Below are 19861 nucleotides of genomic sequence, written 5' to 3'. Positions count from 1 at the left end.
GAACACAATAGTCCACCCAGCCTAATCCTCTGGTGAGCTGTCTTTCGGCACTGCCTTATATTCAGTTTACTGCGACCTCTGAATAACTGCGTGTCAAAGAGGATTTATTACCATTCATTAATTTATAGCATTCTCCTGTCAGTACTGCTGATAAGAGAGCACAGAAAGTGCAGAAACAACACCCTTGATTCCCTTAAAGAATTTTCAAAGGTAGCCTCCTACATGTTGTTGGGCCTTAGCAGTTCTGGGCAGTGATCCAACAGATTCCAGGTGGCCCAGCTGCCCGATCAGCAAGGCCATTTCAAACAGTCAACAAGACCAGCTGTGTTGTAACAGTGCCAGCCCTTTGGCTGGAAAAACAAGTTCCTTGACAGTGCACAGATAAACATTGGGAAGATTTATCCTTTCCCCATTTCCAATTAACTCAAGAGTTTTAACCAAACACTAGTAGACATGTTTGGTTGCTGTTAGAGTACATACAATCCCCGACATATATATATATATATATATATATATATATATATATATATATATATATATATATATATATATATATATATATATATATATATATATATATATATATATATTGTTACAAATCTGGAAGCAATTTGCACACAAACAGACCCTAAGCTCAGTTATTTCGATAAGTATGTGTTTATAGTTGGAATCCATCCCCTGTGTCTAATGGGAATTTCATGTGTGCGCTGTGAGTTATTTTATAGTCAGGTTTTATACATCTACTACAACAACAACAACAACAACAACAACAACAACAACAACAACAACAACAACAACGGCACCGTCCCTCACTCAATCCCATCGCCATTGCCCACGTGTTTTTGGCTGAAGGCATGGGCAGAGCCTCCATCACCTCAGATCGAGGCTCCACCCCGATGAAGGGCATGGAACATTTCCTCCAGCCAATGAGCAAAGGGGGAGCGTCGCACGCACGCCCCACCCAATAGGATGCCAGCGTGCCGAAAGCCAAAAGTGCCCCTCTTCGGGGGGCGGGCCTCCGAGACGCCTCGACACCCCCCCCCCCGAGACGCCTCGTCCAATCAGGAGGCTGACCACCTCATGGGCGGCCCTGCCCAGCCAGATGGGATGTTCGCCCCTCGTCAAATCCAGAGGCGAGTTATTCAGAACGGTTCCCTCGACACGCAGGGAAGGAGAAGGAGAATAGGAGGTGGGAGCCGTCGAAAGCGAAGGAGAAAGAGAAGAAGCCTCGTCTTTCCTGCTGGCGTTCTCGTCTACCTGCGGGTGCTCGTCTCGTCTGGTCCTTTCCCGTGCTGGCTGGCATCTGTTGCATCGTTCCTGGTCCCTGGTGCTTGGTGCTGCATTGTTGGCAGCGGCTTCAAGTCCCACCACCGGACAAGCTCGACCAGACCACACGAGGCGTACAGGTGCAAGAATAGGCCCTTGCCCTCAGCTCGCCTTTCCCTCCCGAGCTGTAGGGCCAAATAAAGGCCACGACCACCATTTCTTTGGGTGTGCGCGTGTGTGTGTTGCGCCAGTTTGCTAAGTAGAACTGTTAAGTGCTTTTCGCTCACTGTACATTGCCTGCATTTCTTTTATTAGGATAACTCTGCTCTTTGTGTGCTCGCTCCTCGATTATTGTTTGTAAATTAACCCCCATGTTAAATGTTCCAGCTCCTTTTCTGTGCTTTCTCCCATTGACCCAGCACGGTGCGTATTGAGAATTAGTAAGGCGTTGGTGCCGTAAGTTGTTATTGGGACTGGCTCGACTCTGGTAACTCCGCTCGGTTATGCCGGATCCGAGTCGGTACCTGCGACTTGGTTCGGACAGAGTCTGCCGAGGGTATAATTTCCCCCGGTAATTTGACGACCTTGGTACTTAGGTATATTGAAATTTGGCTATTGACCCTGCCCCATGCCGTCAGAGAATTGGTGATCATGGTCCTTTAAGTGGCCCATTGACTCCGGAGTTATCCAGGGTGACAACCTTTTAATTCCGGGTGTTCAGTGGGAGATGGCTCTACTGCTCCACCGAGTGGTCGTTTATCGCCACCGAACCCTGGTCCACAACAGTTTGGTGTCAGGGGTGCAGATACGAACCCTCGCCTCCACAACGAAATTTACATGGTTCGAATCCACAACAGTTTGGTGTCAGGAGCGGGTTCGAACCCCTCCGCCCCCAGAGAAATTAACGGGATTCGGATCAGGGGTGTGCAGAGTAAACACACCCCCGTTCCCTCCAAATTAAGAGTGTTTTCAATTGTTTTCAGACGCACCATGGCGGGCCAAGATGAGCTGGCTCAGGTGGGTTCTAATTTAAATTTAGAAGGACCCATGGCCCAGGACACCCCCATGCAAGAAGATGTGCCCCCACAACCAAACTCAGAGGTAGTAACGGGGAGCGGAGGCGGCGGCGAATAACTCCCCCCCCCCCCCAACATCAAATGTCCCTCCAGACCCTTGGCGGATCCGCGCCCCACCGAGGCGAATCGGCTTCGTCAGGATCATTTGACATGGTCCTGTTCCTGGAGGTGATGAGAGGTATGATGGATGAGAATGTGCAAGCACTGAAAGGGGATTTACAAAAACAAATGGACGCGAATGTGAAACGAATGAACAACAAAATGGATGAGATGAGGGTGAAATGCGAACTCAGATGGGTGAAATGCAGTGCATGGAGTTGAACCTGCAGGCGGGCATAAAAGGCATAATTGCGGATTGGAGGATGGTGCCTGCACGTGGGGGAACAAACGAGTCAATAGGGAGTGCGCAATGTGTTCGGCCCGCAATGGAGACGGGTGAGGTCGGGACTTTGCATGCATGGAAATGGATGATGGATTGATTCAGACGGGAGACGGGTGTGACGATCCTTCTGTGCCATATAAAGTTATTTTGGCAACCGTGCTGGGTTAGTGCGACGGCGCGTACAAGGTCCATGGTGCATTTCGCGCACGGCCCGTACGTGCGTGTCTGTGCGATCGCAATCCGGCGCGAGAACGCTCCACGTCGGATACGAGCCGGCCGCGTGGACGGCGAGAATGTGGATGGCGAGTGTTGTGTGAATTTGGAATGGACGGGTCCGCATGCGGGCGCGTGTGTGAAGCTCCATGTGCTGCGCGCCGCGTGTTTTGTTTGCAGAACGCGCAGAGCGGGTCCCCGGGACGATACGCTCGGACTGGCCTGCACGTGAAACCGTGCCTGGTTATGTATATGTATATGTATATATATGGAAACCGTGCCTGGAAGAATATACATATATGTAAGCCTGGTGTTGGCTTAGTGGTTAGGGTGGCGGCTTGGGATCCTAGGGTCCTGAGTTCAAGCCCCGTTGGCCACTGAATTAAAATACACCAGGCGGTTGACTCAGCCTGTCATCCTTCCGAGGTTGGCAAAATCAGCACCAGTGTACTGGCAAGGGGGACACTGCATCAGCGGCATAGCCATGGCGTCCCAACCAATGATGCAACCAGCAGCCACAGGCTGCACTCCATACATACATATACATATATATATATATATATATATATATATATATATATATATATATATATATATATATATATATATATATATATATATATATATATATATATACTCATGTATACACACATATAGCCTGGTCTTGTCTATGTGGTGAGTGGTGGCTTGGGACCCTCGGGGTCCTGAGTTTGAGCCCCACTGGCCACTGAATTAAAATACACCAGGCGGTTGATTGAGCCTGTCATCCTTCCGAGGTCGGTGAAATGAGCACCAGTTTTCTGGTAAGTATCCCTGTGTGTCGACGGCGACTCTAGGGTTGGCGTCAGGAAGGGCATCCGGCCGTAAAAATCAGGAAGGGCATCCGGCCGTAAAAACATTTCCACAAGAAAGGGTACCATGATTGGAGCCCACAAAAAAGCTGACCCCTGCTCAGGGAAAAAGGCTTTAAAATGGTGTGACTATATATATATATATATATATATATATATATATATATATATATATATATATATATATATATATATATATATATATATATATATATATATATATATAGATATATGTATATATATATGGACTTTTTTGCAAAATCTAACCATGTTTCATTGATAACCATGTTTACTTTTTGAGGCAAAACAAAAATCACGTAAAACCAACCATGTGAGGTAAGATATCAATTTCCTTTTTATTCAGTACATTTCAGGGGAGGAAGCTGAGGAAATAGACTGGAGGCAAACAAATCGTTTGATATATTTTTCTTGAAACCCGTAAAGTAATTGCATATTTGCTTCAAAATAGCGCCAGCGCCAAAGGTAAAATATATTCATCATATGTGCATGCTGTTTTAAGTGTTATACTTTAAACAAACGTACATTTTATTTCTCCCCAAAACAAAAATAAATCAATGAACATTATACAGACGTTTAAATATGAGAACTATGTAAATGCCACAAAAAAAAGTAATTCCAAAGGTAAACGAATATCTTGAAAATTGCAATCTACTGGATCATTTCTTGCTATAAAATTACTGTCATTCGAATATTGCAACAGCTTTTCACAGGGAGGTCATCACTCTACTCGTTTTCAGCTTCCACATTGGCAGATACCTTTGGTCTCGAGAACGATACCTGCACAGAAAAAAGCGTAAGGGCCGGGGTGAAATAAAGGATTGAGCACAAAAGATTTGACATCAGTAACTAAAAGGGTTAATGTAAGGAGCATTATTAAAATCAACCGTTCAGACTGATTATTATTAATATTGCGTCATTAGTGATACAGTATCTCAATTATATTGAAAAATATGAAAACTTCACAGGGAATTTAACTTATGGCTTCAACTTCCCATTAACTTCGCATGGAGGGAGAGGATTTATTAATTGATGTGTTGAAGAAATAGTGTGTGACTCCACATGAAGATTTACTTTAATATAAAATGTTCCTTTCGAGGTCAAACATAATCAATGTACCCGTCGAGGCATCTGTATTGTGAAATGCTCAATCTTGATACCTCTGCCAACGAGGGTGGACGGAGGTTGTGTTTCCACCCCTGTCTGTCTGTTTGTTTGTTTGGCTGGCTGTGAGCAAGATATCTCAAAAAGTTGAGGACAGATTGAAACGAAATTTGGTGGACAGAAGTTGGCATGTAACAAACTGTCTTCTTCTTCTTCTTCTTCTTCTTCTTCTTGCATATTGCAGCTTGGCTGCTGGGCAGCTATCATTTTGTTTGTGCATGACGATACTGCTGATGCTGTATCCCTATACCAGTGCACTGCATACCAGTGCACTGCTACTCATTTCTCCAACCTCCAAAGGATGACAGGCAGAGTCAACCCCACCTCGTGTCAATGCAGCAGCCAACAGGGCTTGAACTCAGGACCCTAAGATCCCAAGCCAGCCCCTCGAACCAGGAAGCCAACACCAGGCTTCCTACATGCTGTGTGACAATAACACATTGATTCAATTTTGGTGAAGATCTGGATCCGGGGCCAAACACGAAATATATATAAATATATAAATATAAGCCTGGTGTTGGCACAGTGGTTAGGGCAGCGGCTTGGGAACCAAAAGGTCCTGAGTTCAAGTCCCGTTGGGCCACTGAATTAATACACCAGGGGGTTGACTCAGCCTGTCATCCTTCTGAGGTCGGCGAAGTGAGTACCAGTGTACTGGGCCGGTGTATACCCCGGTTAAAATCGGTGTACCATATCCCTGTGTCATATCCATACCAGGGTTGCGTCAGGAAGGGCATCCGGCGTAAAACATGTGCCAAATCACTATGCGGATCATACGGATGATCCGCTGTGGCGACCCCTAACGGGAGCAGCCGAAAGAAGAAGAAGATATATATATATATATATATATATATATATATATATATATATATATATATATATATATAAATATATATATATATATATCTTCTTCTTCTTCTTTCATACGGATGATCCGCTTTGGCGACCCCTAACGGGAGCAGCCGAAAGAAGAAGAAGATATATATATATATATATATATATATATATATATATATATATATATATATAACGAAGTTATGAGCGAAAAAGATTTTGACCTTTTCGTGACCTGACCTTGACCTTTGACCTAATTGGACCCAAAAGTTAATGGGGTCGTCCGAGGTTCATTACCCACCTGTGGATACAATTTGACAGTGTTTGAGCCAGCTGTTTTCCCGTATAGTTGTATTTTCGTAACCATGTTTTAGTTTTAATGGAAAATTTAATTTTGACCGATGGCCATGACCCCCAAAACTTCGGACCCTACCGATCTTCACAAATATGCATTTTTCACTATAGAAATGGGTAGGATTATAAGTGACAAATAGAATAAGGTTCACTATAAGCTTAGTTTGAAGTAAATTAGATCATTTTTGATGAAGTTATGAGCGAAAAACGATTTTGATCTTTTCATGACCTTGACCTTGACCTTTGATCCAATTGGACCCAAAAGTTAATGAGATCGTCATAGGTTCATTGCCCACCTGTGGATTAAATTTGACAGTGTTTTCTAAAGCCGTTTTGCCGTAAAGTTGCCAACAGACAGACAGACAAACAAGCAGACAAGCAAACCAGACGATTACAATATCCTGCTCCCTCCCTCCAGGAGAGGGTGGGATAAAAAAAACATTAAAAAAGGTAAAAACATGAACTTCAAAAAAACCAAAAAAACAACCAAGCAAGGTAGGATTGACACCACATTCAGATGCTACAATACATCACAATCCTCTTATGGATTACTATCATGACATCCTTTGACATTTAACTGTTGTTGTGGGATTGTGATGGATGAAGAAGAAGAATGAAGAAGAAGAATAACAATGAAGAATGACACCACATTACGATGCCACAATATGATGCCACAATCCTCTTCTGGTTTGGCATCACGATATCTTTTGACATTTCACTTTTCTTGTTGGATTAGATTATATTGACAAACAGACGGACAGAATAACAGAATTGACTGACAAATCTCCTTGAAAAATGTTTGATTTTGCAAGTAATACAATGCAAAATTATTGGTTCATGAATATATTTACCTGATCTTGAATATCAACATGTTCTAGGTTTGGTTGAAAGTAATGTTGATAAGATCCAGGAGTTTTGCTGGGACTGGGACCAATGGAAGTTTCGGGAATGTTGGAAATCCCTATTGTAAGGGCAAAAATATTGTGCAGAAAGAAAATTAGAAAGAAAGAAAGAAAGAAAACTACACAATTCATCATAAAGGTTATTTCCCACACCCCAAAACATCTGTTCATACGAGTAACATACATGGACTACTTCTTTTGTCCCAGAACGTTCCCTGGCGGTTTTCATCAAAAGATGCACTAAAAAGGCAAAGAATAAAAAATACGTTATTGGGGAAGATTTTTATTTTTATTGCAATATTTACACACACATGCAAACGTTAACTAAATTCTGTCTGTCTTCCACCAGCTCCTCTCCGGCCTCCCCCCCCCTATTTGTATGTGATATGCCTCCCTCCCATATTTCCACAGGGTGCTCAAGGTCCGACAGCAACCCCCTTCTGGTTAAACTACCAAAATCAAGAATCACTGCTCACCTTCATTCTTTCATTCCTCTTTTTCCCCGCCTTTGGAACAAATAAAACTTCCACACTCTCTTCAATCCCACTCTTCCCTCCAGGTCTTCAAAATAGCTGTTCACCACCATCTCTTATCTTCCCCCATCCAAAACCACAATCTTTTCTACCCCCGCTAATCCACCCCAAACACATCTCCTTCATATTCCCTGCTTTCCCTTCCTGAAAAAAAATTCCCTTCTTGAAAGTCCCTGAAGTGTCCATCTTGTTTACCCGTGTACCCCGCCCCATCCCTCTCTCTTCCACAGATCCCATGTGTCTATTCCCTACTGTTTTTTCCCCCCCCCCACCCTCCCATCCCTCTTGTCTCCTGCTCCCCTTGTTATACGTTCTGTGTGTTAGCTCCTATACGAGCCTTGACCTTTATAAAAAAGTGGAATTATGGCTTTATATTTAGTGTCTGCTCTGAGTCTGGGAGGTTGGGGGTTCAATTATGACCCTATTGGGGTCATATGGAATATTCTAAAAAGTGTGTTACTTCCTCACTCAATGCTCAGCATTTAGATTCACTGTGTTGTTCAATACGTTCACCACTTGCCACATGTGGCGATTCAGCCAGAGACACATGGTAAATTGATGTTCTTCAACAGATATATATATATATATATATATATATATATATATATATTTTTTTTTTTTTTTCTTTGCAAACAGTTGCGTTGATGCACCATTGATCGGATAGTAGCAGCAGGATGCTCAAACACTCAATATTTTCTGCTAACAAAATGGGTTCAGGTTAAACTGCTATTTTTAGTGTTAGCTTGAGCACAAATATCTTCTGTTCTACTGGCACCACTACCTGCAGTAATCAGTGATCTGACCACCACCCAATCTCGATATTCAAATCTCCAATAAACTTCTAATTTTGAATCCATATTCAAAGTTCATGTTAAAAAAAAAAATTGCACCATGTAGTGAATATAGTGACCTAATCACCACAAGTTTGGCAAGCATCAAAATCCTATTAGAGCCCGAGCATGTAGAGGATAAAACACGGACAATCGCCATCGGCTGTATCTCATGGGGTGGAGGGTGGTGGCGGAGGGGGATATTTTCCCTTAAATGCCTCGTTGACTGCGAAAGAGAAGTGATCACACGACAGCATTGTCGGTAAGCAGAATCTGACCACATTTTCATCAGAATCCTTTTTCTGTCATCTGTCATCTGTCACCAAAACTAAAAAAATACAAGTTAATTGTAAGAGGGTGCTTGGCAAGTAAGTTTAAAAATCAAACTTTGACCACTAATTTCTGAATATCGAGCAATTAAGCTTTCAGGCTATTTGGAGTTTCACGTTATTTTTTTATTGAAAATTAAAATGGTTGGTCTGTTTAGCTTCCCCATCTGAAATGATGTCTTATGACACTCGGAAATCTCGGTTTAAAACCCATATACTACATGTATTTGTCCATCGTCTCCGAAAGACACTGTGATTGACATTAAAAGTACGTTGATGAAGAACATAGTTTTGTCCTGCATATAATTTATGTAGAAGTTCCATGATGAGGCCTTGATGAATGTTAAAAAAAATGGACTTCTGACAACACAAATGGCTATTTCGTGCATAATAACATGGAAATATCTCCTTGCTCCTAATTAGTATTATGTAGTCAAAGTCTTCAGTTACAAAAATCCTCAAATAAACGCAAGAGCTCAATGAAATATTTTGAGTCAAACAGTTGATAAATGTCGATCTTTGTTCGACTCCCTTCTACGGACCATTATACACCATTCTTTTTCTTTCGTAAGGTGAAAGTAACAGAATAATTTGTTTGATTTGCAAGTCAAAGCCAGTGAGCTCATCTGCAAGTTAATGACTCCAGGCATTACCAAATAGAGTTTGAGCTCCAATTCCACGTCAGCCTCATAACGTCATGTTCATAGATTATTATCGATCAAAGCCTGCCTCACACAAGCCGACAATATTGTTATTATCACAACATTGTTATAACATTGTTGGTGATAGCTTGGTCGAAGAAGCCACGTTGGGTAGCACTGCAGCTCATAGAGCTGATGTAAATATCTGGACCAGAAATGGGGTAAGAGTGACAATAAGGGAAGCTCTGTGTTTGTGTCAGCTTTGCCTGAGGTGAGACTGGTTATCGAATGTGCTGCAACCAATAGTTTCGGCAGTTTTAAACTTCACATATTTTACAGACTTTTGTGAAAACCAAAAAACAAATAAATATTGGAAAAACCACTGCCAATATGAGATATTGTCGCAAATTAAGTTTTACAAACATACATAATTCACTCAAGTGACGAACCTGCTGTTGTCCTTGAAGAGGTGATGGGATTGTGAACGGGAGCGCCGTCTGACGAAATAGAAGATGATGCCACCCAAAATTGCGGCCAACAGAAGGCCTGCGAGTGTGCCAAACAGGATCTTGTGGAAGGCTGTGGTAAGTATTGTTGAGTGTTCACATCTATCACCTGAAAACTCGTACATACCTACACGATCACAGCTGGAAAAGAGAATTCACATAATTAAAGGAGCAAAAAAATACATCGAATACACTTTCATAAATTTTCACATTTTCACAAGCATTTTCACAATTTTCACATAAACCACAAAAAATAAATTTTCACAAGCTTTATCAACCAGTGCTATACATTTGTGGACAATTGGTTTGAATTTAGCATGATTTTATGAAGCCTGTTGTTGGCTTCGTGGTGAGCGAGGCTGGCTTGGGAACCTCGGATTCTGTGTTCAAGCCCTGTTAGCTGCTAAATTAACACCAGGTGGGGTTGACTCAGCTTGTCATCCTTCTGAGTCCTCCTGAGGTTGGTTAAATGAGTACCAGTGTATTGGTAAAAGGGGCACAGCAATCAGTGGCACAGCTGTGCTCCAAGAAATGGTGAGAGTGGCAACCTGTCCAGGATTGTGCCAAATAGCCAAGGAAAAACGGCTTTGGCAGTTCCAATGCTCTGTTCAAGAGTATTGTCCACTGTACTATGATTTTATCTCACATAATTCTTCAATGAGTTGAATCTTGGTCCTTTGTGCTGGGTATGTTTAGAGATTTGTGCATGCTGTTGAGGCATTGTTCAGGTCTGTTGCTGAGTTTCCTTCTCTTTCTCTTTAACTGTTCATTCATTCTCCTGCTTGTTACCACACTGTCACAATGAAGGTGCATTACCTTTTATCCCTCTGTCACCTTGCTCTTCCATGAGCCTCACTTTCGTTAAAAAGAAGAATTTTTTTTTTTTTTTTAGACTGAGCATTTCTTTTCCAATTTAAAATCTTTAAACTTCCTACCATCATATTTCATAAAGGCATTGAAGACTAAGTTGCATGTCCAGTGGAACACTGAACATGAAAACAGCAGATTAGATCTGTGACTTGCCACATGGTCGATTTGTCCTATCAACGTTGTTGTTGTTGCTGCAATTTTCAAGTTGCAGATTAAATCCCAGATAATGGTACTATCCCAGCCTAGGCTGGATGTTGATAAGCTTAAGGATGCGAGGGTCACTGAGTTTGCAAACAGGCTAAGTGGAGATTTGGGGGGGTCTGGGATCTTTGGGGATCCCAAAGAGTTGTGGAGTGTCTTCAAGACCACTGTCCTTGATGTTGCTGCGAGATCTCTTGGAACTCACAGTGGGGCGAAGACGAATTTTGTCTCTCAAGGGACACTGGATACCATTGACAAGTCACAGGCCAGGCTGAATAGCAGAGCTGAGGCATAAAACTGTATGGGCGCTCAAAGTGGACAAGGAGGCCTGTGTGTGAGGAATCTGTGAGGGGGGGGAGAGCATCACCTGTTGTGAAGTGATTCTCATCCTGCTTTCAGGGGAATTCATGCATTGCATTCCTCCAAGCCCATCCCTCAGTGTACTGCAGTTAGAGCAGAGGTTGGTGGGCCCTTGACAGAGGAGTCCAAAGTGAAGGCCCGCTGGGCTGGTTACTTTGAACGGCTGTACCAGGTTGATCCACCAGCTGGCGAGTTGGATGTCAGGGGTGTTGCTGTTCCTATGGCTGATCTTCCAATCAACTGTGGTCCAGCTTCAATTGTGGAAACACAGGCTGCGGTGAACTGGATGAAATGGGGTAAAGCTCCTGGGATCTGTGGCATCCATGCTGAACTTCTCAAGGCTGCTGGAAATGTTGTACTCATGTCATTGCATGCAGTTCTGTGCTCTGCCTGAAGCACAGGCATCATCCCAACTGACTGGAAGAGTGGTCTTGTTGTCCTTCTTTGGAAAGGGAAGGGTGATCATCAAAATTGCAACAACTACAGAGGGGTGACGCTGCTCTCACTGCCGGGCAAGGTCTTTGCTTGGATAATTCTTGATAGGGTTCACCACCATCTGCTTGAGAACTTGCTTCCAGAGCAGTCAGGCTTCACACCAAAGGGGTCAATGATTGACTGTATCCTTGATCTTCGGGTCCTCATCGAATGCAGTCCAGAGTTTCGGCAGGGGCTGCTTGCATCCTTTGTTGATCTCTGTCAAGCATTTGATTCAGTGAATCGGGATGTCCTCTTGAGGATTCTTGGTCCTCATGGGTTGCCACAAAAACTGATCAATCTGATGTCTGAACAATACTCTGGTACTGAGAGTTCTGTGAGATGTGGTGGTACCATCTCTGACTTATTTCCAGTTGTTACTGGAGTTCGTCAGGGGTGTGTACTGGCCCCCACACTTTTCAGCACTTGTCTGGACTGGATTCTGGGGAGGAGGTCAGAGAGATCAAGCTGTGATTCATCGTTTGGGAATGTCAAGATCTCTGACCTTGATTTCGCAGATGATGTCATCATCTTTGCGGAGACTCTAGATATCCTTTTGGGGGCTCTTGCGGTGCTGAATGAGGAGTCGGTGCCACCAGGATTACAGGTTTCCTGGGTCAAAACTAAGATCCAGGTTTTCAATGACATCTTGGATGCTGCTATCCTGTCTGTACCTGTTTGTGGTGAGTATGTTGAGGTCAGGGAGATATTCACTTACCTTGTCAGTGATATTCATGTCTCTGCTGGCTGTGAGTTAGAAGTCAATAGACGTCTGGGTCGGGCCTGGGGAGTCATGGATTCACTGGATCATGGGGTGTGGCGCTGCCGGTACCTATGCGGGAGGACGAAAGTCTGAGTCTTCAGGTCCTTGGTGCTTCCAGTCTTGCTCTATGAATGTGATACTTGGATTCTGACCAGGGATCTGAGACAGAGACTTAATTCCTTTGGTACCAGGTCTCTTCGTAGAATCGTTGGTTTTCACTGGTCAGACTTTGTTTCCAACGAGCGGTTGCTGAGAGAGACTCAAATGAGATTTGACACCTGCATCGTCCGAGAGAGTCAGCTGCTGCTGTATAGACATGTGGCTCGTTTTCCTGATGCTGATCCTGCGAACCAGATTCTCTCAGTGAGGGAGCCTCATGAGTGGAGGAGGCCAATGGGCCGACCCTATGCATTTGGTTGCAGCAAGTTGATCAGCATCTCAAAGAGATGGGGATGGGCCAGGCATATGCCTGTGGGATGACTAGACGGAGGCCCTTGGAGTACTGGTGGAAAGTGGACGCAGCGACGCGCTCCTCTGATGCATGCTCCCATACCTCACCTGACCTTACCTTACATCACCTTCTTCCCAATGACAGGCAGATGGATTATTCCTTTAATAGACATTTTGCATTTGTATACCAGGCAGTGGTGGAGGTTGCAGAAGCCCTACCAGTATTTATTTTAAAGTAAAACCTCAACGTTATTTGCCCCCATCAGACTTAGTCCGAAACGGGGGCTTATGGATTTGGTCTCGATTTTCATGTCTGCGTGTCCGCAACCATTTCTCAGAGATGTATTTACTGACCTTGTTCAAACTTGGCACACAGATTACGAATGATGGCTTACATAGGCACGATTGATGGCTTAGATATGCACATATGCACGACAGCCATTTTTGCTGGAGAAAACTCAATGTTGAACACGTCAACCATTTTTCATACATGCGTTTACCGATGTTATTCAAAGTAGGTGAACGGATAAAGAATGAAGTCTTACATATGCATGTCATTTTTTTTTATCTCAGATCCAAGATGAGCGACTGGTGGCCATTTTGTTACTTAAATGTGTCCCCAACTATTTCTCAAAATGCCAGGTCCAATTTTGTTCAAACTTGGTACAATCACAGTACATGATGGCATTCAAATTCACCTCTCTTTATTTTGTGATCTGATCAAAGATGGCCGACTGGTAGACTGGCAGCCATTTTAGTTGCACATTAATATGGGCTCACCTTTAACTCCCTGTAGCAAAATTACGAAAACAAATGGGGCTATGACATTTTATATCTTCTTTACTTGTTTTACCTGAAGTAAACAAATACATCTCAACCATCTCTCGTGGGACATAACAGGAAAACTTTTAACCACTGGAAAACTGTTGTCGGTAACAAGCAAGACATGAATGTAAACAGGCAAAGATACCCGGTACTTATGTCTCATCAACCTAAGAAAGCACACTTATGAACCCAGTATTAGGGTGAAGGTAAAATCGTATCAGATTTGATTTTGGCAACATTTTTTAGTTGAGAAGTTTTGAAATTTACTTGTATTCATTCACTGTACCTGCATTTTGGACCGGTTACCAGATGGGAGCAAGTTCCATGATTATTACAGTAGGAAGTATCATTGCAGGGTGATTTGCAGAAAACTCCGGTGTTCTCAAGTGAGACAGTATAGCCATCGTAGTTGGTGCTGCACTGAAACACCTTGTCCAGTTCATCTCTTGGAACTGTGATCAGGAAAAAATGAGATTGGTTTTCAGCTTGTGTTTAAATTTCGAATAAATTATTTTTAAACATTATTGATATAAATAGTACAGTACTGTATATTGATAAACGTGCTTTGTATAATTACACAATTAGCTTTCTAATTAATCAGGTACATCTTACCATTCGTTTGATTGATTTGTCCTTCCAAGGTAATGTTTCCATGGCTGGTCCGTACTTTGTACTCAAACTTGCTTTTTATTTCATCTTTGAGTCCTCCATCGTATATTTTGTTGATGTTATCGTTATTATAATCAAACATGGCCTTCACAGAATACTTGGTTGTTCTTTCACTGCTCCTATTATAAAGAAAAGAAAATAGGAACATATTTTAACGGCATTAAAAGAACAAAAAATCAAAGATTCAAATGCACACATTATTGACCCTCAAACATTGTTGTTTCTTACTTGAGTGGAGTAACACTGACATTGTAATACCCAGAGAGGTTTTGGAATTTGTCACGTAACTGCAACACAGGATTGAGAATAGTTATCAATCATATGCAATATTCAACTTGTATATTACACAATATAGACATTATTTGGATTTATTGGAGATGTAATGTCATGGACAATCTGAGAGCATGTGGATACAAATCCGACCAAAGATAACAATATGTGGATAAAGAACTCGTATGCATATTCTAACATTGTTCCAGTCTGTCAATCATTTCACATGCGAGTGTTCAGATGAAGTGTGGGTAATTGTTGCTGGATTATGGATTGTAAGTTAAAAATGAGGTTGGTTCAGGGGAATTACTTTGCTGCTGCTCGATGTTTGATTAAAACAAAAACAATCTGGCCCATTAATAACCCCAATATGGTAATGTACCTGCCCCAGCCAATCTATGCATGCGACACAAGTCCACACAAGACTCTTTATGACCTCTGGGTATGTAGGAATGAGGCTTTAAAATGCAAAGTGTGGAAAATCAGTGCTGTTCAGGTGGCTGAAAATGTTTTACAAAGAAAATCAAATTCTGACAAAACAAAAAATGTGTCTTGAAAAAACAAAATCATGGCAAATAAAAAAACATTTCCTGTGATTTACATCAGACAGAGGAAGTGTACGTGTATGTAATCATACCATCCTTTCTTTTTGTGAAGTTTTAAGGTCAAGCAATTTGAATAGCACGGTCATGTCAAATTGCACTTTTGGTGCATCTGAAAAGAGACAAAACACTTTTGGTGCAAAACGCAAGCTAAATGTGGCAAGAGGCAAAGCATGTAATATTTGACCCTTAACTTTAGAACCCCCTGCTATATACTGAACAATCGCCTTCACATCTGTATTTCAGTAAAGGAGCAGGCCGGAGTGAAGCACACAGACACCATGGAATGCCACCATAGCAGGACCCGTTTATGATGAACATGCGTAGCCTCCCTGCTACGTCGTGATGTCATTCCACACAATACTGCACTCCTCCCTCCTATGTACGTAATTACAATTCTGATGTCACATTTGTATTACACCATGAACTCTAAACCCTTGAATAAAACATCAAATCCATTAATCTCTCCAGTCATTGTTTTCACAACAGTTGATACAATTTGCATACAAAAGGAACATTTCCTGATGTAACTTCGTTCCTTGATAAGCAATCAACTGAAGATAACCTCAACAATGTTTCTGAATATTGGAACTAGGATTAACACACAATGTACTTGAACCATCAGCATTTTCTTTACTCACAAAAACTCCCTAACCCACTGTTGTACCATTTGAGTTGAAGAACTACAGATCTAACCTAGATGGAGGTTTCGACACTCTGGTGGACCTTCTGACAGGTGTTGGTGTTGTAGTTACCTCCTCACTGCCAACTGATGAGGGTGAACCTGCTGGTTTCTCATTTACAACAATATTTTTTTTCTCCTGGTTATGGTATTGGATTTATCATCTCCTCTAGAGGTTCTAAACTAACAGGAAGACTTAATCAAGGGGATGTCTTGTCTTAGTTCTACCTCAGGTAAGTAATCTCTCTCGAGCAGCTTTGGTGTTTGCTCTTGAGAGTCATCTGCAAACAAATGATCTGCATGTGCATATCGGTGGTTATTTCCCAGTATCCTGACGAGGTGCATATTGGGACCTTTAATGGATACGTTTGTACCAGGTATCCACTTCTCTTTTCCTCCCCTTAAATTTCTAACACGTACCGGCTGATACATGTCATTGACGAACGCTCGGGTGGAATCCGTCATGTTGAAATTTTGAAGCCATCTGCTTCTGTTCGACTTTTCGTTGGAGACACGGTTTCACAAACGAAAGTCGAGTTTTTGGAGTGCATTTGCGTTTTGTCGAGACGTACGGTATTCAATGTCATAGGTGTACCCACTTAACATCAATGCCCACTGTTGCAATCTAGTTACCGCTAATGGAGGTATCCCTACCTTTGGACCGAATATCCAGGTAAGTGGCTTGTGATCCAAGACCAATTTAAACTTTTGGCCAAACAAATACAAATTAAACTTCTTCATTCCATACACAATTGCGAATCCCTCTTTTTCAATTTGTGCATAATTTTTTTGTGCTGCACTTAGGGTGTACGATGCATAGGCGAATGGGCATTCGGTCCCGTCCACGAATGTATGGCTGAGACAAGCCCCTAAACACCTTTGGGCTCGCATCGATGCTTTACATTGGCGGTTTCGTAGTTTTGTAATGTATTAAGACTTTTTCTCTCGTGAGAATGGTTTTGTGTACTTGAAAGCTTGTTCGCATTGCTGAGACCACATCCACTTTGTGGAATAGTTCAATAGGTCACAGAGGAGTGTCAGGTTTGAGGACAAATTGTGAAAGAATTTTCCAAAGTAGTTTACCACCCCAACAGAGATTTTAATTCAGACAAATTTGTTGGTTTCTCTGCTTTCTGAATTACCCCTATCTTGTTTTGTAATGGGCGAATCCCCTCGGCACTCAAACTGTGACCTAGATATTCAAGTTGTGCCTTAAAAATACCTGACACTTTACACCATTTAGTCGCACATTGTGCTTCTTCAATGTTTGTAACAACTTTTATAACACCTTCACATGCTGATTTACAGTTTCAGTGGCTACCACTATGTCATCCATATAGCAATGTTTTTACACCAAAACTGAGCCTTTTTGGAGCTAGAAGACCTTTCTGTGTGTTTAGCACTTGCAGTTTTGAGGAATCTTAGTGAAAGAATAATTGATTGAATGCTCCCGTTAAATCAAGCTTGGAAAATACTTTTGGCTGTGTGCCATTCTGTGTTATATTGGCCAACAAATCCTGAGTATTTGGTAGTTTGTCATTATCATCCTCAATTGTCTCATTTATGCCTTTATTGTCACCACAGACTATGACTGATTGATTTGGTTTGGGAACATGTACTGCTGGTGAAGCCCAATCACTGACTGCTACTGGTTTCAGTATTTCTTCTTTCATCAGTCTGTCATACTCTTTGCATACTTTGTCTGCCATTGAGGATGGAATTTGCCTTGCCTTCTGGAATACTGGTTTAGCAGTTGGCTTTAATTTGAGTGTTGCTGTGTACCCTTTTATCCCTGCTCCAGCAGTAGAGAATAGTACTTTGATCTGATCTAGCAACCTATTGAACTCTGGGGGGTCATCTTTTGATTTTGGGACCTTGGTTTTGGAGATTTCTGACACTGAGAAAATATTTTACCAATGTCGTTTGATTTTACTCAACCAAGCTCTCCCCAATCGGCATGGACGTGTCCCCTTTACCACCACAAGTTCGAACATCTCCGGGTTACGTGGGTATTTGATTATTATCTCAACACAACCCATTATGTGAACTAATTTCCCCATGTAACTACAAAGAGTTATGTTTGTATCAATCAAGGGATACTTATACAGATTATTTGCATAAACAGTCTCTGAGATCATTGAGCGTGACGCTCCAGTATCCAGATCCATGGTGATATCACAATGTCCGACAGCCACCTTTACCTTGATAGGTTTAACCTTATTGTGAGGGTCATCACCATTTTGGTACAAACCAAATCCTTTGTGGTCTCTTCCTGTGTCTGATTCATTATCACTGTTTGAATCAATGTACTTTGTGGAACTTACAGATTTTAAGCCAAATTTCTTCTGTCTTCGATCCTGTTGATTGTTTTTTTTTGGACATACCTTGGAAATATACTGAAGCGCAAAAGAAACTTACCACCTTTTAAACCTTCAAATATCAACAATAACACTGCGTGTAGTAAATGTGTGAACTTATTTGTGGACAATAGTGTCCTCACTGTCAGAAAAAACGGTCACTGATGGTCACTTGAACCTTCAATGGTCACTTCATAGCACAGCTGTTGAACAGCTGTTTTGACTGTCAGTGATTAGCCAAGGGGTACGGGATGATTTTAATGAGCTGCACGTGATGTCTTGATATTGGCTTTAAAAAGGCCAGTGCAAAATGGGCATTTCAATCAACATGCCACGATTGTCAAGGGATCAACGGCAGTGTGCCTTGGGCAAGCTGCAAGGCAGATTGAGCTACCGTGAGGTGGCACGTCACCTTGACTGTTCACACCAGACGATATTGGCCCTGGTGGACAGAGACACCCTCCACAACTCTGCAGATGACAGACCTCGATCAGGGAGGCCAAGAGTCACCACTATAAGGCAGGACAGGCAGATTGTGCTAAGTCAGATGGCTTCAGACATTGAGGACTGAGTGGGACAGAATCCAGCAGCAATCCATACAAAGACTGGTAGGCAGTATGCGCCGATGATGCACTGCCTGTATCCAAAACAATGGTGGCCACACACGCTATTGAAAGGGGACTGATATTGCACCCTGTGCTGTTCTGTAATGTAGAACAAACCTATGAGATGGTGTATCTTGGTCAAAAACTTGACATGTCATCAATAAAATGCCAACGTTTCAATTAGCAATTGTTGGTTTGTTTTATTTTGAACTGTTACAATTTTATTACATTTCAAACAAGTGGTAAGTTTCTTTGCCGTTTCAGTATATGTCCCTTTTCATAGCAGGTTTGACAGTTGACATTCCTGAGTCGGCAGTTTTCTGTGCGATGATTTTTCCGACTGCAACATTGGCACCAGACTCCGGCCGCCGGCTTGTTGTGTGCTCCAATTTTCCTCCCATCTTGAACGAAACTTCTCTTCCCCTGCTGGACTCGGTTTGCCTCTGCTGCACTGTCACTGTTCACATCCAATGACATTTGACCCATGTGTTCTCGGTTCACTTTACTGGCCAACTCGTCCAACAGACATTTCACCCTGGCCTCCTCAAACGAAAAATCCGCCTTGGACAATAAATTTGTCTGAGTCCGAGACATTTTATGGTGGAGTCCCGATACCAGCTTGCCGCATAGGGCTTCGTTCAGAAAGGCCCTGAATGAGCACATTGGAATGAGCTTCTTCAATTACACGATGTAGTCGGCCACAGTCTCATTCTTTCCCTGGGAAGAGGTCCAAAATTAATAGCGCTCCACTATCACGATCAATTTTGGCGTATAATGCTCTGTTAACAACGCTTTCAGCTGGCCATAAGTTTTTGATTTTGGTGTGTGACACGT

At 42.4% G+C, this 19861-nt stretch overlaps 1 protein-coding gene and 1 long non-coding RNA gene across 5 annotated transcripts in view; one reads left to right on the top strand and one right to left on the bottom strand.

Annotated features, from left to right (window-relative positions):
* The first annotated feature begins 2418 nt into the window (after positions 1–2418).
* On the top strand, positions 2419–19210 carry LOC147019127 (uncharacterized). The gene is made up of 3 exons (XR_015062769.1): positions 2419–2520; positions 15630–15765; positions 17650–19210. It is a non-coding gene; the product is annotated as an uncharacterized LOC147019127 (long non-coding RNA).
* Positions 4126–19861, bottom strand: part of LOC147019126 (uncharacterized) — a 106311-nt gene continuing 90575 nt past the window's right edge. For all 4 annotated transcript variants that reach the window (XM_085899933.1, XM_085899934.1, XM_085899936.1 and 1 more), the window contains 8 exons: positions 15419–15495; positions 14740–14798; positions 14455–14630; positions 14129–14294; positions 9843–10040; positions 7245–7300; positions 7010–7119; positions 4126–4586 (listed from right to left, as the gene is read on the bottom strand). In XM_085899933.1, coding sequence (XP_085756059.1) covers positions 4533–4586; positions 7010–7119; positions 7245–7300; positions 9843–10040; positions 14129–14294; positions 14455–14630; positions 14740–14798; positions 15419–15495 — 896 coding nt within the window. In that variant the 3' untranslated portion in view covers positions 4126–4532. The remainder of the gene's footprint in view (positions 4587–7009; positions 7120–7244; positions 7301–9842; positions 10041–14128; positions 14295–14454; positions 14631–14739; positions 14799–15418; positions 15496–19861) is intronic.

This window comes from Eptatretus burgeri, chromosome 10 (genome assembly GCF_056783735.1).
Source record: "Eptatretus burgeri isolate ZD-2024b chromosome 10, Ebu_testis_v1, whole genome shotgun sequence".
NCBI lineage: Eukaryota > Metazoa > Chordata > Myxini > Myxiniformes > Myxinidae > Eptatretus > Eptatretus burgeri.
This window is presented reverse-complemented; position numbering and strand designations above follow the sequence as displayed.